The sequence below is a fragment of the Brassica rapa genome, chromosome A05 (genome assembly GCF_000309985.2).
Source record: "Brassica rapa cultivar Chiifu-401-42 chromosome A05, CAAS_Brap_v3.01, whole genome shotgun sequence".
NCBI classification, from domain to species: domain Eukaryota; kingdom Viridiplantae; phylum Streptophyta; class Magnoliopsida; order Brassicales; family Brassicaceae; genus Brassica; species Brassica rapa.
In genome coordinates this window covers 18681757-18698283 of record NC_024799.2, presented here as the reverse complement: position 1 = coordinate 18698283, position 16527 = coordinate 18681757, and the positions used below count along the sequence as shown (strand labels likewise).

General features: G+C 41.1%; 3 protein-coding genes across 3 annotated transcripts in view; 2 read left to right on the top strand and 1 right to left on the bottom strand.

Moving 5' to 3' along the window:
- The window catches only part of LOC117125710 (protein TIME FOR COFFEE-like), a 25972-nt gene extending 9507 nt beyond the window's left edge, over positions 1 to 16465 (top strand). Inside the window, 4 exon segments of the mRNA XM_033292673.1 lie at positions 12999 to 13065; positions 13157 to 13226; positions 13302 to 13631; positions 13742 to 16465. Of these exon segments, the coding sequence (XP_033148564.1) occupies positions 12999 to 13065; positions 13157 to 13226; positions 13302 to 13631; positions 13742 to 16165 (2891 nt within the window). The 3' untranslated portion in view covers positions 16166 to 16465.
- LOC117134442 (protein TIME FOR COFFEE-like) lies at positions 5617 to 6808 on the top strand. The gene is made up of 4 exons (XM_033292900.1): positions 5617 to 5875; positions 5950 to 6473; positions 6548 to 6720; positions 6799 to 6808. The coding sequence occupies exons 1-3, from the start codon at positions 5710 to 5712 to the stop codon at positions 6653 to 6655; spliced, it is 798 nt and encodes a 265-aa protein (XP_033148791.1). The 5' UTR covers positions 5617 to 5709; the 3' UTR covers positions 6656 to 6720; positions 6799 to 6808.
- LOC117134441 lies at positions 8934 to 11867 on the bottom strand. The gene is made up of 2 exons (XM_033292899.1): positions 11468 to 11867; positions 8934 to 9968 (listed from the first exon to the last, which is right to left on the bottom strand). The coding sequence occupies exon 2, from the start codon at positions 9965 to 9967 to the stop codon at positions 9056 to 9058; it is 912 nt and encodes a 303-aa protein (XP_033148790.1). The 5' UTR covers position 9968; positions 11468 to 11867; the 3' UTR covers positions 8934 to 9055.
- Positions 16466 to 16527: the final 62 nt, after the last annotated feature.

The window sequence follows — 16527 nt, the reverse complement described above, 5'->3', positions numbered from 1 at the left end:
CAGAAGAAATACGACGACAAAAAAAAGGAGATGATGAATGTGGCTGATTAATCTGAATCGTTAAAAATTAAAGTACCAAAAGCAAAATCCAGTGGCCAGGAAATGAAACAGAGATAAATTGTCAAAAGTATTAGATTTAATCTGAACCATTGAGTGGGAAAGAGATGTGTGATGAAGGTTAATTCCCTAATATAATAGTTTGGTTACTCAGCTGGTTAGTTACGAAGTGACTAATCTATTTAGAAAGAAAGGAAGCAGTTAGAAGAAAGTGTCTTGGTAGAAGAAAGTGACTTATTGTGTTATAATAAACTTAAAACTGCCTTGAGTGTAATTCTTTCTTTATCTTTTCTGGTACCTTCATTGAGAAGTTTTTAATATAGAAAATAAATTGAAAAACCAGACAATTTCATTTGGCAGGACGCAATACTGGCATACTCCAACGTGGCATTTTGCGTGTTTAATATTATTTTAATATTTCAATTTTTTAAAGGCATTTAAAAGACAGTTCTACATGATGACGTAACTACACCACTCTAAATCCACCACGTAATCAGTTAGCAGCTGTTACGCATATCAAGCGTGAACGGCTGTGAGATTAGCTTTCTCACACTTAACTCTGTCTTTGATTGTATCTACAGAGAGATTTTAAAACGGAAGGAATAGCATCGACAGAAACAAGCCCAGCAGACGAATCAAAAGAGAGCTATTGTCCACGTGTCGTATCTCTAAAATGTCACGTCGCATCAGTCTGAACCACTGTATAAGTTTTAGGGGTGGGCGTTCGGGTATCCGTTCGGGTTCGGATCAGGTATTTCGGATTTTCGGATATTTCGGTATAGAGGTGTAGAACCCGTTCGGTATTTCTGTACTTCGGGTCGGGTTCGGGTATTTTAGTTCGGTTCGGTTATTTCGGATCGGGTTTCGGGTTTTTGATATTTGGGGTTTTGATTAGTTATTTAGATTTGAAAAAAAAAATTAAAATTTTCATTTCTCAAGTTTCTTGTATTTAAAAGTATAACTTTAAGTTAACTAATTTTTTGTTTTTATAGATTGAATGATTAATAGATTTGGACATAATATTTTAAAACTAAAAAGATACTAATTTAGTTATTTTTTTTAAAAAAATTTGGTTGTAACTTTTGTTAATTTTTGAAATAAAAAAAAAATTGACATGCATTTTAAATGAGTAGCAAATCATTTTTTTCGTAATTGTATGTATATCATATGACTTAAAGTATGTGAGTATCAATATAAATATTTTTTATAAAATGAGAGATGTAAACTAGAAATATAAGGTTAATTATACATATGTCGGTTATCTTCGGATATCCATTCGGGTTCGGGTATTACCCGTTCGGGTTCGGGTATCCAATCTCTCCTTATTCAATACCCGTTCGGGTATTTTGCTACTTCGGTTCGGGTTTCGGTTCGGATTTTTCGGATCGGGTTCGGGTGCCACTTCGGATATCGGATAAAGGCCCACCCCTAATAAGTTTGATTTGTTTTGTACGCGCTTCGCACCGCGTAATGTTTTGTAACAATATGTTTTTTTATTGTAATTAAATATGTAAATCTACTGTTTTAGTCTTGTTACTCCACTGTAATTTATTACGATCCTGACCATTGACCAAAAACATTGCTGTGTGTTTAACTACAAAATCTAATATTTTACATGGGCCCTGTTACATGGAAAAGTGCCAATTTTGACCCCAACTATTTCAGTCGTACCAAATACGACCCGAACAATTGATCAGTACCAAATACAACGTCAACTCAATTATAATTCAAAAAAACTACCCGAACTTTTTAAAACGTGCTTAAATCTACATTGACTCTAACAGAAGTTAGTCAACCGTTAACAAGATAAAACGACGTCGTTTTGATATACGAGGAAAAATGTCAATTTCGACCCCAACACTCTCAGTCGTGCCAAATAAGACCCGAACAAATGGTCAGTGCCAAAAACGACCTCAACTCAATTATAATTTAAGAAAAATTACCAATTTTTTTTTAAAACGTGTCTAAATCTACATTATCTCTAACAGAAGTTAATCAACTTTTAACAAAGATAAGACGACGTTGTTTTTGATATATGTATTTTTTTAAAAATATGTTCATTTCGGGACTCAAATCTGTGATGAGATATCCTTTTAAAGGGGCACACTAACAACTAGACTAAAATAAGTTTTTGAAATATTATTACAAATTGAAATTCTCCATTATATAAACTACTATTCTTCTTCATCTTATCTAATTTAAAACTTTGTGGTGATTGCTTTATATATTTTAGTTATTGTTTAATTTGTCTAATATTTTGTACAACATATCTTAGTGAAAGAAAGGTAAAAGGCCTCTTAACATTTTTGAACAAAATATCAAAATATATAATATCAACTTTGAAAACTAAAAAAATTCCCACTTAATTTTAAAAAATTAAAAATAATTTATATAAGAAAATTGTATAATAAATTCAAAGTTTTAAGCATATTTAAGATCGTATAATAATAAATATTTTATTATTTATATTTTAGTAAGATATAATTTTATTAAAGATATGATAAATAAGAAAACATGTTAATGTATTTAATAAATCAGAAAAAATTGTCACCAAATTTTAAATTGGATAAGATGAAGAATAATAGTAGTTTATATAATTTCAATTTGTAATAGTATTTTAAAAGTTACTTTTATTTAGTTGTTAGTGTGCCATTTAAAAAGGTATCACACATGGTTTGAGTTCCGGAATGAACATATTTTTTTTAAAAAAAATAGATATATATATATATATATATGTTTATACGACGTCTTCTTATCTTGTTAACAGTTGACTAACTTCTGTTAGAGTCAATGTAGATTTATGCACCTTTTAAGAAGTTCATGTAGTTTTTTTTTAAATTATACTTAAGTTGAGGCCGGTTTTGGCACTGTCTATTTTTTGTTCGGTCCTATTTGGCACGACTGAGAGTGTTGGGGTCGAAATTGGCACTTTTCCTCGTATATCATAACGACGTCGTTTTATCTTGTTAACGATTGACTAACTTCTGTTAGAGTCAATGTAGATTTAAGCATGTTTTAAGAAGTTCGAGTAGTTTTTTCGAATTATAATTGAGTTGAGGTCGTATTTGGCACTGATCAATTGTTCGGGTCATATTTGGTACGACTGAAATAGTTTGGGTCGAAATTAGCATTTTTCCCCCTGTTACACGTCACATTCATTCGTTGCATATTATGATATCTTTTTAAAAAAAAGGGATTACTAAGTAAAACAGATATTATATACATTTGAAAATAACGTTGATTGATTGTCAAGTTAAAAGTAGAAATCTTTCCGTATTTCTAATTTCCTTTTTATTCCCACTGACGATCTGCTGGACTCATACATCTTACAAGATGATGGTTTAGACCGTGTCAGAGTACGAAAATAATGTAATAACTATCATACACCACATTTTTTTGTGTGTGTGCGCTTGGGGTCAGATACATCACATAATATACATCTAACTAAACAACATTCTTTTATCATTCGAAGCATTTTTCATCTGCTTAGGCATACACTATAATAGTATCAATACAAATTACCAAACATATACGATTAAAATTTTAATTCCCTAAGATCCAATAAAAAAATTAGATATATGATTTTCAGTGCATATAAATATAGTTATAATAGAATTCTAAATTCATATTTATTATTTTTGGTAAATAAACAAGACAAAAGAGAGTAGGGTGAAAATACTTTAAAATAACTATTGTAAAAAAAAAAACTAATGTATTGAAAAAGATGTCAGAAGATAGAGTAAAAAGGAAGGAGAAGATTTAGCCAAAAAAAAAAAAAGGAAGGAGAAGAGCAACTCCATATTGGCAGCTAACTGCGGGCCCTACACTTCTCGGAAGTACTGTGACCACGACTTGAGTGAAGTTCCTCTCATCTGAGCCGTTTAGTGGTTGCTTTAATGAACGACTCAGATCAACCGGTTTGGTGCCAACTCAGAACCTTTTTAGGTTTTACGGGATGACGCTTTCTGCCAGGTCAGATTGTTTTAAGCAAATTATGGAAACAATAAACTGGAAAACAATCTAACGGCTGAGTGAGCATTTCGTTATTGGCAACAAATGGTCGCAGCCGTCGATTGTATTATATGAGTTGTAATATTTTGACTAAAGTGGGCCCAACTTACTTACTTTATAGGTTTTCCTCCCTAATTGAATAAAAAAATCCCGAGACTATTATATCAATTGTTCAATTTTAGAAATATCCATATATGACCATATATTTAATTATTTGATTTGAAGTTATGTCAATTTGACTAATGTATCAATCTAACCTAGGAATGATCGATATATTGATTCTTACCTTCCCAATTTTGATTTATTTTATTGAAACATGAAAAATAAAGTTTTAAATAATTAAAATAAGAGATTTCGACATCGCGAGGGACAGAAGACCGACACGTGGCAACACGTGATTAGTCTGGATCACTTTTGTGAGACTATGATACATCTATATAATTAAAAAAAAAGAGATTTCCAGGTATAATTTATTTGATTTTTTGCCTTATCAATCAAATTCTAAAACTTTAAAAGTTCAAAAGATAAGACTTATTACATGGTATTAATTCTTTCAAACCCATCTTAGACATCTTTATGTATGGTGTGGTAACTTTATTACATGTATGAATAATAAGTAAAGAATACATTAAGTAATAAATTCGTATTAACAAATCAGCTATAGAAAAGGTAAATACGAACCTTTTATTTACTGCACTTCCAATCAAATATTTAGTTACTGCCACGAATAAAAAACTAGTAGCCATTTGATTCTCTTGATTTTGTTAAAGGACAACAAATGGAGAAGAGAGGGTGAGAAGTGGAACCTGATATGATTAATTTTACCGTTGTATCGGTGAGGGGTGTGAATTGGTGTCACAAAGATTCCATTCTGATCGTCAGATCACCTTTACCAAGGTCTTTGTGTACCGGTACTAGCCGGTTCTCAAGACACATTTGAATTAAAATAATATCATCTTTGTGCGTGTATATGTCAGTGTTTTGTTTTCTTTATCACACGAGTCATCGCGATTAGTGGACAACAGTACACTACCCCAGGAGCATTTTTAATAAATAGTTTATTGAAATAGTATATTTATTTTTAGTTAAATATTATTATCTGCTTGTTCGAGACTCTCAATACCTTTATTGTTTCTTTTCATTTCTTTTAATTCTCGACACAATAAAGTCAATAAAATATTGGTAGCGATAACATACACGGAAGTGTGCGATGTCAAACTTTGACACGTGGCAGTTTAATGTTTAATAACTTTTGGTAACAGTCCTAATAATTTTTTCACATGAACCCCGGAATAGCATTATTAAAAAATATCGAAATTAAAGTATGTTAACAAAATACAAATGTAAATATATTTTATAACCAATATTTTTGGTGTGGGACCCACATTAGATGCTGACTATTAAAATAATGAAAGAATACGTTTTTGCTAATAATAAAAGAGTAAATATCGGTTATTGATGTGAGATCTCAATAATGGAGGGCCAAGATGTAGTCACGCTGGTACATACAGATTTGGGACCGTTGGATGCGTACACACCGACGGTGGAGATTAAGAAAAGGTAATACGGCAGGAGATATGAGCCGTGGATTTATTCGGGTCGCTACTGCTTTTATTATGAGGAGCACAAATAAAGGAGATAATGGGAAGCAAGTATAGAGAGATAGAAGAAAGAAAGAGAGAGAAGGAAGCGGAAGCAATTAGAGAGATGGATAGAAATAGGGAAGCTAGACGAGTACCCATGGCGGCTGCCGGAAATGGCCTGTCACGGCGGAGGCATAGAGCCGGAAGCTTCAGAGATTCTCCAGGTTTGTATTATCCATTTCCTTCTTCAGATCTGGGACTGAAGGTATGATTCTAATGGTTTTTTTTTCTGTTTCAGAGGAGGATGTTCCGGTGGAGTTACCGGAGGCGGCGAGGCTGAGAGATCGAGGAGGGAGTACGAAGAAGGAACGAGATCGGGAACGTGACAGAGACCGTGAGAGGGAAAGAGAACGGGATAATAGAGAGCGAGATCGGTTACATAACCGGAGCAAAAGACGGAGAGGAGAACGGTTAGTGATGGTTCACGGCGACGACGGCGGTGACGACAGCTCGGAAGAGAGTGTCAACGACGATGAAGAATATGACGACGGCGGAGGAGGAGGCGTCGGACCACCGTCCTCGTTAAAGATGCTTCCTCCTTCTAGCAATATCTCCGCCGCTTCTTTTTCATCGTCTCTTTCAAATCACCACCACCACCACCACCACAGCCACAACCACCAGAGAAAAAACTTTCCGCCAACGTCGAAAGTCTTCAGATCGCCTCCTTCTCCGGCGCCGGTGACACCTATCGTCTCGTCGTGGAAGGCCGCCGATGAGATGATCGGTGTAGCCGTTCCTAGAAAAGCTCGGTCAGGTAGAGAGGTGAATATAGTTTTATGCAGATCAAATCTCTTTTCATTTGTTAATCTAATTTCTTCTTCTTCTTCCGGTTACAGCTTGTACAAAGAGACCGCATGAATCATGGGCATCAAGTGCTAGCGGCGGTGGTGTTTTTGCTTCCGGAGAGCAAATCCACCGCCAAGTGTCTCCGGCTTCTAATTTAGCGTCTCCCTCTCCTCCCGCTCCTACATCTCCGTCTTCATCTAACGTCTCTGCACGGAAAAAGATGGTTCGTCCTCTCAAATCTCTTTTTCATCTTCTCTTTCGTTTGACTAATTTTTTTTTCTTTTTTTTTTCTGATCTGAAGCCGTCGGGGACAAAACAAAAGCCTCTACCGCCGAAGTCAGCGCCGTGCAAGCTATCATCATCATCATCTCCGGTGGCTGTTCAAGACGAGATCGAGATAGAGATTGCTGAGGTGCTGTACGGAATGATGCGCATGCCTCTAGCGGCGTCGAAACAAGAATCGGCCGGTGAGGAAGGTGCGAAAACAGCCGTTGACGTCAAATCCAGAGTATCTTCACCCATCTCTAATTCACAAGCTCTTCTTCAGTCTTCCACCACCACATTAGCTGCAAATTCAAGCTCGTCTAATGTTTCAGCCATTGGTAAGTTCTTTTCATCCACAATGATCTGTTGATGATTTCTCCTTTTTTGCTCATTTAGATTTTTCTCAGTTCCTAAAAGAAAGAAGCCGAGGATTATCAAATACGACGACGAGAACTGTAACAGCCCGATCCCCCGGAGTCCGACCGGGGTTATCGAAGGGGCGTTATGGACACGTGTCTACTCATCTAGACAACCCTACGTGTCCCGTTACTGGTCCCGAGAGACGAGCGCATAACCTTCTTTGAAATACCGTCATACCCACATCCATATACTTCTACTTACAGTCCTGCGCACAGGAAAAATGGAAATGGAGGGGTGAGCAACAAGTTACTCAGTGAAGTGGTTCTAGACCAGCCTGCCCGCATGACACTCTATACTACTCCATGCGGGAACTAGGACTGACTAGCCACTACAATCAGTTAATGCATTTTCATCATTTCCTAATGTTATCTGCAGTTTCCACAATCACTTCCATTCATTTCTAACAACCTAGCGATCAATCAATACAATGATCTCACTCATTGCCACACACGTCAAACCCTAGACTTAACCGACTCCTCTTGTCCGTCCGACCCGACCCTATGACACCTTTAACTCCCCGTTACCCGACCATGAGCTAAAACCCTACAATGCACATCCTTTTCAACTTTTCATCTTTTCCTCTTTTCCTCTTTTCCTCTTTTCCTCAGTGGGTAGCCCCCCACTAGGCTTCTACCCCATATTCATGTGGATTCGCCACATCTCCTATGGGTGCTTCCATATTCATGTGGATTCGCCACATCTCCTATGGATACCTAGCGTGGACTACTTACCCCACCTACAAACCTTAGACTCTCTATATGCTTTCCCACCCATGCTTAACCTTAACATCCTTCTTTCATACTTTTACTTATCATTTCACTTCCTTATCGTTTTCACTTAATCCTCCCCATTCCCAATTACTTTCCCTTTTCATTCATACTTGAACTTGGACTAAATCACTAGACGCCACCCGTTATCGGTGTCACACACAATACACATCGCATTCAAGTTCTACTTCAATAACGTTTATAATCATTGCTCATCTATCATCCTAGCATTTGTTCCTCTCTAGCATCCTAACTTCAATCACAACAACACATGGGACAACACAACCAAACATACAAGTATCAACTACCAATCAATCATTACCACGACAATTCAATTCAGTTCATCAAGTCCCATTTATCAGTATGAGGGTTCTTATGCATCATGATTCATTCATCTATCATCCTAGCAATACCATGTCCTATCAACCTAACTCCCAATCAGGGTCTAATCAAGCCTAACTCCAACATAAAGGAGTATACAGAACCATGAAAGAAGGTTGGGTTCGAAACACTCCACCTTAGTCTTAGATCTGGATCTGGATCTGGAAACGAGGATTTGAGAAGGTTGAGATCTGGTCAGCACCACCACTTCACGGCGCCGGCGAGAGGGAGAGAGAGAGAGCGTGCGACGGCGAGGAGAGAGAGAGAGCGACGCGCGGGAGAGAGAGAGAGCGACGCGCGGGAGAGAGAGAGGAGAGAGAGACGGCGCAGGAGAGAAGGAGAGAGAGCTCGACGGCTAGGGTTTTCGACCTCCGGGAATTCTCTGCAGAGCTTCGCTTCAGATTTGTGATGAGGCAAAAAGGGAGACTGCATCTCTTTTTATAGTAAAGGGAAGGGGAAGCCCTAGGGTTTTGCTAAATGGGCCGTAGAGAAGCCCATATTCTTTGGGAAATTTTTATGGGCCAGGAACCGGGCCGTTACAATCCTCCCCCGTTAATCGGAATTCGTCCCCGAATTCCAAAGCCCACATCTTTCAGACCACTCGTTCGTTACCAAAATGGATTCACACATTCACACAACAATCAAGGGAGGCATACATGACACGATAACTCTACTGGGATCTTTAAAACCAACGAAGGAATGTCATAAATAATAAAAGGAGTAGGACTACAATAGTTTGTAAAAGAAAACCCAGCACATCTGCACAATACAGAATGTCGTAAATAAGGGAAGGAACACCAACTCCTCAGCTGGCTTCGGTTGACACATCTTGGCCGTATCCAAGAACTCCTCCAGGTAATCTCTCACCTTGCGTGGCTTCTGAACCATCTGGACCAGTACGTCACAATCACATGTTACTGCAGGTGGTTTTCGCGGACGCCCCCGCTTTCCCTTAGCGGGTGTCCCTACCGGCACCTCATGGCCATCGACGTCCCCACCCGGGTTTCCTCCTTCCATGCTCGAGAGAGCGGCCTCATCGGCTGCAATCTTCTCTTCTGCCTCCATGGCGAAACCTGCCATCCGCCTCACTAACGCGAACTCCAAGGGCTCCAAAACACCCCTCAGCTGCGCCTGGAGCTCCTGGCGTAGCCCGTTCTTATACCATATGCACCACGTCTCTGCATTCTTCGGTTTGCACAGCTTGGCTTGGTTGATGAAGTCCTCCGTGTATCCAGCGACTGATCGGTCCTCCTGAGCATTCTTGCTCAGCACTCCACACTGGCACTTCCCGGTGAACGCCCTTGGGGTTCCCCCTGCTGCACTTGGCGTCTTGCAGGGACGGCCACGCTTCCTCGGGGGTCCCTCTTCGGTTGCAAGCTGGAACCTCGCATTGCCCTGCAGTAGGCGTGTCTCCATAGCCATCCTCTGGAAATGAGGCATCAACACCTTATGCCTCACAGTCTGCTCGTGCGGGTACCTGAATGGGAACTCCCTGTACTGTTCTTCAGGATCCGGAAACATGGGTAGCACCAAGTTACCCTCCCTGTCATAGTGACGCCTTTGGGCATACTCCCTGGTGTTCCTCCGTCCGTAGTGCATACGCGGCATCCTCCACTCGTAATGGTCAAGCGAAAACATCCTGCAATAAAATTTCAATCAGAACCATAATAGAAGTATGGATATAGTGGGATTTTCAATTAATCTTTCACAATCCGAAAATACTTAGTAATATTGCAATTTTTTTTTTTTTTTTTTTTGAAGACGAAATATATTGAAATATATATATATTAATTTTTTTTTTTTTTTTTTTTTTTTTTTTTTTTAAAACGTCGGAAATGCCGATCCCTTAGGACGGAACTAAGGGATCTTAACCCGCTCTGATACCAATTGTAACAGCCCGATCCCCCGGAGTCCGACCGGGGTTATCGAAGGGGCGTTATGGACACGTGTCTACTCATCTAGACAACCCTACGTGTCCCGTTACTGGTCCCGAGAGACGAGCGCATAACCTTCTTTGAAATACCGTCATACCCACATCCATATACTTCTACTTACAGTCCTGCGCACAGGAAAAATGGAAATGGAGGGGTGAGCAACAAGTTACTCAGTGAAGTGGTTCTAGACCAGCCTGCCCGCATGACACTCTATACTACTCCATGCGGGAACTAGGACTGACTAGCCACTACAATCAGTTAATGCATTTTCATCATTTCCTAATGTTATCTGCAGTTTCCACAATCACTTCCATTCATTTCTAACAACCTAGCGATCAATCAATACAATGATCTCACTCATTGCCACACACGTCAAACCCTAGACTTAACCGACTCCTCTTGTCCGTCCGACCCGACCCTATGACACCTTTAACTCCCCGTTACCCGACCATGAGCTAAAACCCTACAATGCACATCCTTTTCAACTTTTCATCTTTTCCTCTTTTCCTCTTTTCCTCTTTTCCTCAGTGGGTAGCCCCCCACTAGGCTTCTACCCCATATTCATGTGGATTCGCCACATCTCCTATGGGTGCTTCCATATTCATGTGGATTCGCCACATCTCCTATGGATACCTAGCGTGGACTACTTACCCCACCTACAAACCTTAGACTCTCTATATGCTTTCCCACCCATGCTTAACCTTAACATCCTTCTTTCATACTTTTACTTATCATTTCACTTCCTTATCGTTTTCACTTAATCCTCCCCATTCCCAATTACTTTCCCTTTTCATTCATACTTGAACTTGGACTAAATCACTAGACGCCACCCGTTATCGGTGTCACACACAATACACATCGCATTCAAGTTCTACTTCAATAACGTTTATAATCATTGCTCATCTATCATCCTAGCATTTGTTCCTCTCTAGCATCCTAACTTCAATCACAACAACACATGGGACAACACAACCAAACATACAAGTATCAACTACCAATCAATCATTACCACGACAATTCAATTCAGTTCATCAAGTCCCATTTATCAGTATGAGGGTTCTTATGCATCATGATTCATTCATCTATCATCCTAGCAATACCATGTCCTATCAACCTAACTCCCAATCAGGGTCTAATCAAGCCTAACTCCAACATAAAGGAGTATACAGAACCATGAAAGAAGGTTGGGTTCGAAACACTCCACCTTAGTCTTAGATCTGGATCTGGATCTGGAAACGAGGATTTGAGAAGGTTGAGATCTGGTCAGCACCACCACTTCACGGCGCCGGCGAGAGGGAGAGAGAGAGAGCGTGCGACGGCGAGGAGAGAGAGAGAGCGACGCGCGGGAGAGAGAGAGAGCGACGCGCGGGAGAGAGAGAGGAGAGAGAGACGGCGCAGGAGAGAAGGAGAGAGAGCTCGACGGCTAGGGTTTTCGACCTCCGGGAATTCTCTGCAGAGCTTCGCTTCAGATTTGTGATGAGGCAAAAAGGGAGACTGCATCTCTTTTTATAGTAAAGGGAAGGGGAAGCCCTAGGGTTTTGCTAAATGGGCCGTAGAGAAGCCCATATTCTTTGGGAAATTTTTATGGGCCAGGAACCGGGCCGTTACAAACAGTTCTAATCTACCGTCACGCGCCGTTAAATCCGAAGCTGAAGCTCCGACTAAAAGTCAAGTTCCGTTAGGCGATCAGCTAAAGAGATCGGGATCAGCCGAAGAAAGCAGCGCGGTATTGGATTCGACCAATCCACAGCCCAGAGAAAGCAACGCGTCGTTAGATTCGAGATCAGCGGAGAAGAAAGAAAATAATCCGCCGAAAGAGGAAACAGTATCGCCTAAAGTGGAAACTTCCCCAGGATTTAGATCCGATGGTGATGGGGCTAAAATGTTAGCAATACAACCTTTACATTTATTTTTTTTTATTTTTCTTCCCTTAGTTCTGGTGCTCAGTGAAGTCTCCGTTTAATCATGCAGAAGTTCGCCGGCGAAAGAGAAGAAGTTTGAGATAGATCTGATGGTAAGTTTCAGTTTTTCTTTTTGTTTTAATTAATTCTCTAAGATTTTTTCCTTTTAAAAAAAAATATTTTTATTTTAATTGTAAGATTTGTTAAAAAATCTTCCTATTTTGTTTAAAATATTATTTTCTATTTTTTAAACCGGTGTAGGCGCCACCTCCGGTTAGATCGACATCGGAGAGAGGCGGTGAGATGGAATGTGTGGCAGCAGAAGCTAACCCTAAAGTCACGGAAGTGGTAACGGTGAGTGGGACCTACTTTTGTTTGGTAATTTTGTCATAATTGCGGATATCCATCATTACTTTTCTACTTTTTTACTTTTGGCCCTCTTTCTTATCTTGTTCCTTTTTGCCCCATTTTTAATTCTCTCATGCATGATGAAGCAGGAAGCAAAGCCTCTGTTAAAAGAGGATGGAGGTAATGCGACGATTGAGTCTGAGGAGAAGAAGAGATCTAGAGCGGTGGCTGAAGCTGAACCTCATAAGTCAGAGAGGAGTTGTGAGCTCAAACTCGACTTGAAGAAATCTGATAATGTGGGTGTAGTAAACAAGCATCATGTTCAGAAACAGGCACCTCCGCAACAGCAACAACAACAACAACAACAACAACAACAGCTATCTATTCCAGATGAAACAGGTAAATAATCTCTTCTTATATTCCTCGAGTTTCTTACTCTTGCTAAGTTTTGGTTTCTTTAATTCATTCATTTCCTGAATTTTCCAGCTCAAGCTACCCCTATGCCTCTGCATATGTCAATGCCTGGCTGGCCTGGAGGTCTTCCTACAATGGGGTATGCGTTTTGTAATTTAAGTTGGTCAAGTTTTGGAAAGTCTCTTTTTGTTTCACTTGAACTAATAGAAAACTCTGTGATTATCAAACAGGTACATGCCACCTACACAAGGTGTTGTGCCTGCGGATACTACTAGCTCCTTATCCTCAGCAGCAATGCAGGTAATTTTAATAGCTTTCTGATGCGTTCGAAGAATCTTCTTTCATTTCTAATTTAATTTTTTTGATCTCTTTCAGCCTCCTCCACATTTACTGTTTAATCAACCGAGGCCTAAGAGATGTGCAACACACTGCTACATTGCTCGTAATATCCAATCCCATCAGCAGTTCATAAAGATGAATCCGTTCTGGCCTGCAGCAGCAGGCTCAGCTCCATTGTACGGGACCAAGGCCTGCAATCTCAGTCTCATGCCTCCCACAGAACTGCAGGGGACTGTTTTGGGAAGAAGTTCCAATCCTGGTCCAGATGTCAACTCTCAATCTACTTCCAAAGGCTCAGATACAGGTCAGAGAAATCAAATATTACTCCAACAAGCTCTGCCTCCAGGAGCAGCTAATAACATGATGGTTAGTTTTTCTTTGTCGTCCATCTAAGCATTCTTCTCCTTCCAAGTTTTGGTCGTCTTTCTTGAAAGCTGATTGTTCTTTTTTCTCATATTTTGTTTCTTTTATTGTAGCATGGTCCTACATTCATTATCCCCGTGGGCCAACAGCCTCATGCAGCTGCCGCATCTGTCAGACCTAATAGTGGCAACACAGGTTCTTCTGGTGCGACAGCTACTGCAAACTCCATGAATGGCTCTGCATCGGCTACTCCAGCTGGTGCCCCAACAATGACCTTCAGTTATCCAGGCATGCCAGGCAATGAAACGCAGTACCTGGCCATTTTGCAGAATAATGGCTATCCTTTTCAAGTCCCAGCACATGTTGGTGCACCACCTGCTTATAGAGGAGCTCCTGGACAGCCGATGCCATTTTTTAATGGTTCGTTCTACTCCTCCCAAATGATCCAGCCTCCGTTTTCTCAGCCACAGAAGCAGCAACAGCAACCGCAGCAGCAGCAAGCTGGTCAAATTCCCCAGAGCCATTCTCCAAGCAACCAGAATGGAAGTGTTTCCACTAGTTCATCCGCAGCTCAAAAGCATCTGCAGAACCAACAGCTGAGACCGCCGATCAATCATGGGAACTCCCAAGGATTTCCAACTCACAAAGTCCAGTCTCAGCCTTTGAGTTTTCAGCAGAGGCATCAACATAGAGAAAATACGCCTCAACATAGCGAGACTGTAGGAGAAGATAGCCCATCAACTGCTGATAGCCGGTCTTCTCGTTCGAGTGTTGCCTATGGCCAGAACTATGGTATGCAGATGCAACCAACAAACTTGGGTTTGATGAGTTCAGCAGTCCCAGGAGGGGGAGTGGTCGTATCCTCGAGCAAACATTGTGAAAAGAAATCACAGCAGCAGGGTTCAAAGGCTGGTATGGAATCGTTTCAGTCCCAGGGTTATGCTATGACCTTTGCGACATTCAATGGCACTAGTAGTGCTCCTTCCCTGAACATGTCATCAATTCCTCAGAATCACCCTATGTTCCACAGCATGCCAGAAGCAGCAAGGCAAGGTTACCAAATGATGGCAGCGAATGTTGCCGCAGCTCAAGCAGCCCAACAGAAAATGAACTACAGTGCTCCTTCAGATGATGGAAAGTCTGGATCTAATGCTACTGCTAATACGATGGAAGAACAAAGGAAGACAGGGAAAACGAGTGGTGTGAATGGTGGGCAGTCTATTGCTTTCTCTAACAAACACGACCTGGCTGATGCATCTGTTTCTGCTGTACCGAGTGGTAGCATCGTTGATACATCCCGTTTGCTAAACCTTGGTTCTGCTATGCCACAGAGTTCCAGTTCTATGCCGACTTCTCATCAGCAGCAACTTATGCAACAGCAGCAGCAGCAGCTTATGCAACAACAGCAGCAGCAGCATATGCAACGGAATCAATCGCAGCAACCTTATCCCACCATGTATCTCCAGAAGCAGCAACGGTATGCAACATCAGTGGCTGCATCTGCTGCTAGAACCAAAGGGTCGGTGGCGAATAATGGGAGTGGTTTTCCTGATCACAGTATCACCATATCGCCCGCGGGAGGTGCCAAGTTTCCAAATGCCAACTCAGGCTTTCCTCAGAACCTTGTTCAGTCACCTAGTAATCAGGTGCAGTCAACTCAGTGGAAAAACAATTCACCAAGGACAACAAGCACTGCCCAAGCTCAGTCTCCTTCAATACTGTCCCCATCATCATCTGCTGCTGCTGCTGCATCGTCCCTGAGAAACGTCTCGCATAAACAGCAAAGCCGTCCCCAGCAATCGCAAATATCTTTTGCGGCAAACTCGAAACCTATGGCTTCTGGTTCACCTATGCAGCAGATGCAAGGAGGTGCCAACAACCGAGCTCCGTCTCCACCAATGTTAGTTGGATCACCTTCTACATCTTCGGTCTCCAAAAACGCCGGGGGAAGCCCAAGGACAACTGCTTCCGCTTCCTCAGCAGTGAACAAAGCTGGACAAGCTTCCTCTACTACTCACTCATCATCTCAGCCGTCCAAGAACTTGCAGTCTGCATCTGTGGCGTCATCTACTGGTGGAAGGAATAATGGTCCTTCTGTTCTCGGAAACCCCACCACGAGCTCTGGATCCAAGTCCCAACAGCAACAGTTGTCAAAGCATGGGTTGCAGCAGCAAGCCCAGCTCTTCTTTTCTAATCCTTACATGCAATCTCAACATCAACAGCAGCAGCAGATCGCAATATCTCCTTCCGGTGGTTATTTCATTCAAAGACATCAGCAACAGCCAGGTTCCGCTGCTGCTGCTGGCGCCACTTCTGTCACCCTCTCCGGCTGTACTACCGGAGCCGTAACTGCCACTTCAGATCCAGCGAAAGCTATCGCAGCCGCAGCAGCAGCAGCGAATAACGTGAAAGGAGGAGGTGGAATGGGGAAAACGCAGCAACATCAGCTGGGGCCTCCAGGGTTCACGTATGTACACGCGGTTCCCTCTGCGGTTCAGGTTAAACCCGCAGATCAGAAGCAACAAGCGGGTGAGTGAAAGAAGCCCGAGAAACCATTTTTAAACTTAAAAAGCAAAAAAAAAAAAAGAAGACACGGAATGGTTCGGACAGTTGCGGTTTATAGCTTGTGGTGGCGATACGAAAGATTTTAAAGTCGGAAAAAGGAGACGGGGCAAACCATTCACAAGTGATGACAATTTTTTGGGAGGTGCTTTTAAGCATTGTGTACAATTAGTGTTTATATAATTCTGACAGGTTCAGTTCCAAAAAAACCCAAAAAAAAGCAAAACCACTGAAGTTCTAATTTTCAAAACAAAATTATTCATTCTTCTTGAGAAGGTTTGAGTGCTTTTGGTGGTGAATTTATTTTAGGGAAAAATAGCTAGAGCTAGCGAACTTG

Excerpts from the sequence above, each read along its gene's own strand:
- LOC117134441 (XM_033292899.1), bottom strand. The coding sequence starts at position 9,967 with ATGTTTTCGCTTGACCATTACGAGTGGAGGATGCCGCGTATGCACTAC.
- LOC117134442 (XM_033292900.1), top strand. The coding sequence starts at position 5,710 with ATGGGAAGCAAGTATAGAGAGATAGAAGAAAGAAAGAGAGAGAAGGAA. Across the intron at positions 5,876-5,949 it reads AAGCTTCAGAGATTCTCCAG|AGGAGGATGTTCCGGTGGAG; the intron begins GTTTGTATTATC and ends TTTCTGTTTCAG. Across the intron at positions 6,474-6,547 it reads AAGCTCGGTCAGGTAGAGAG|CTTGTACAAAGAGACCGCAT; the intron begins GTGAATATAGTT and ends TTCCGGTTACAG.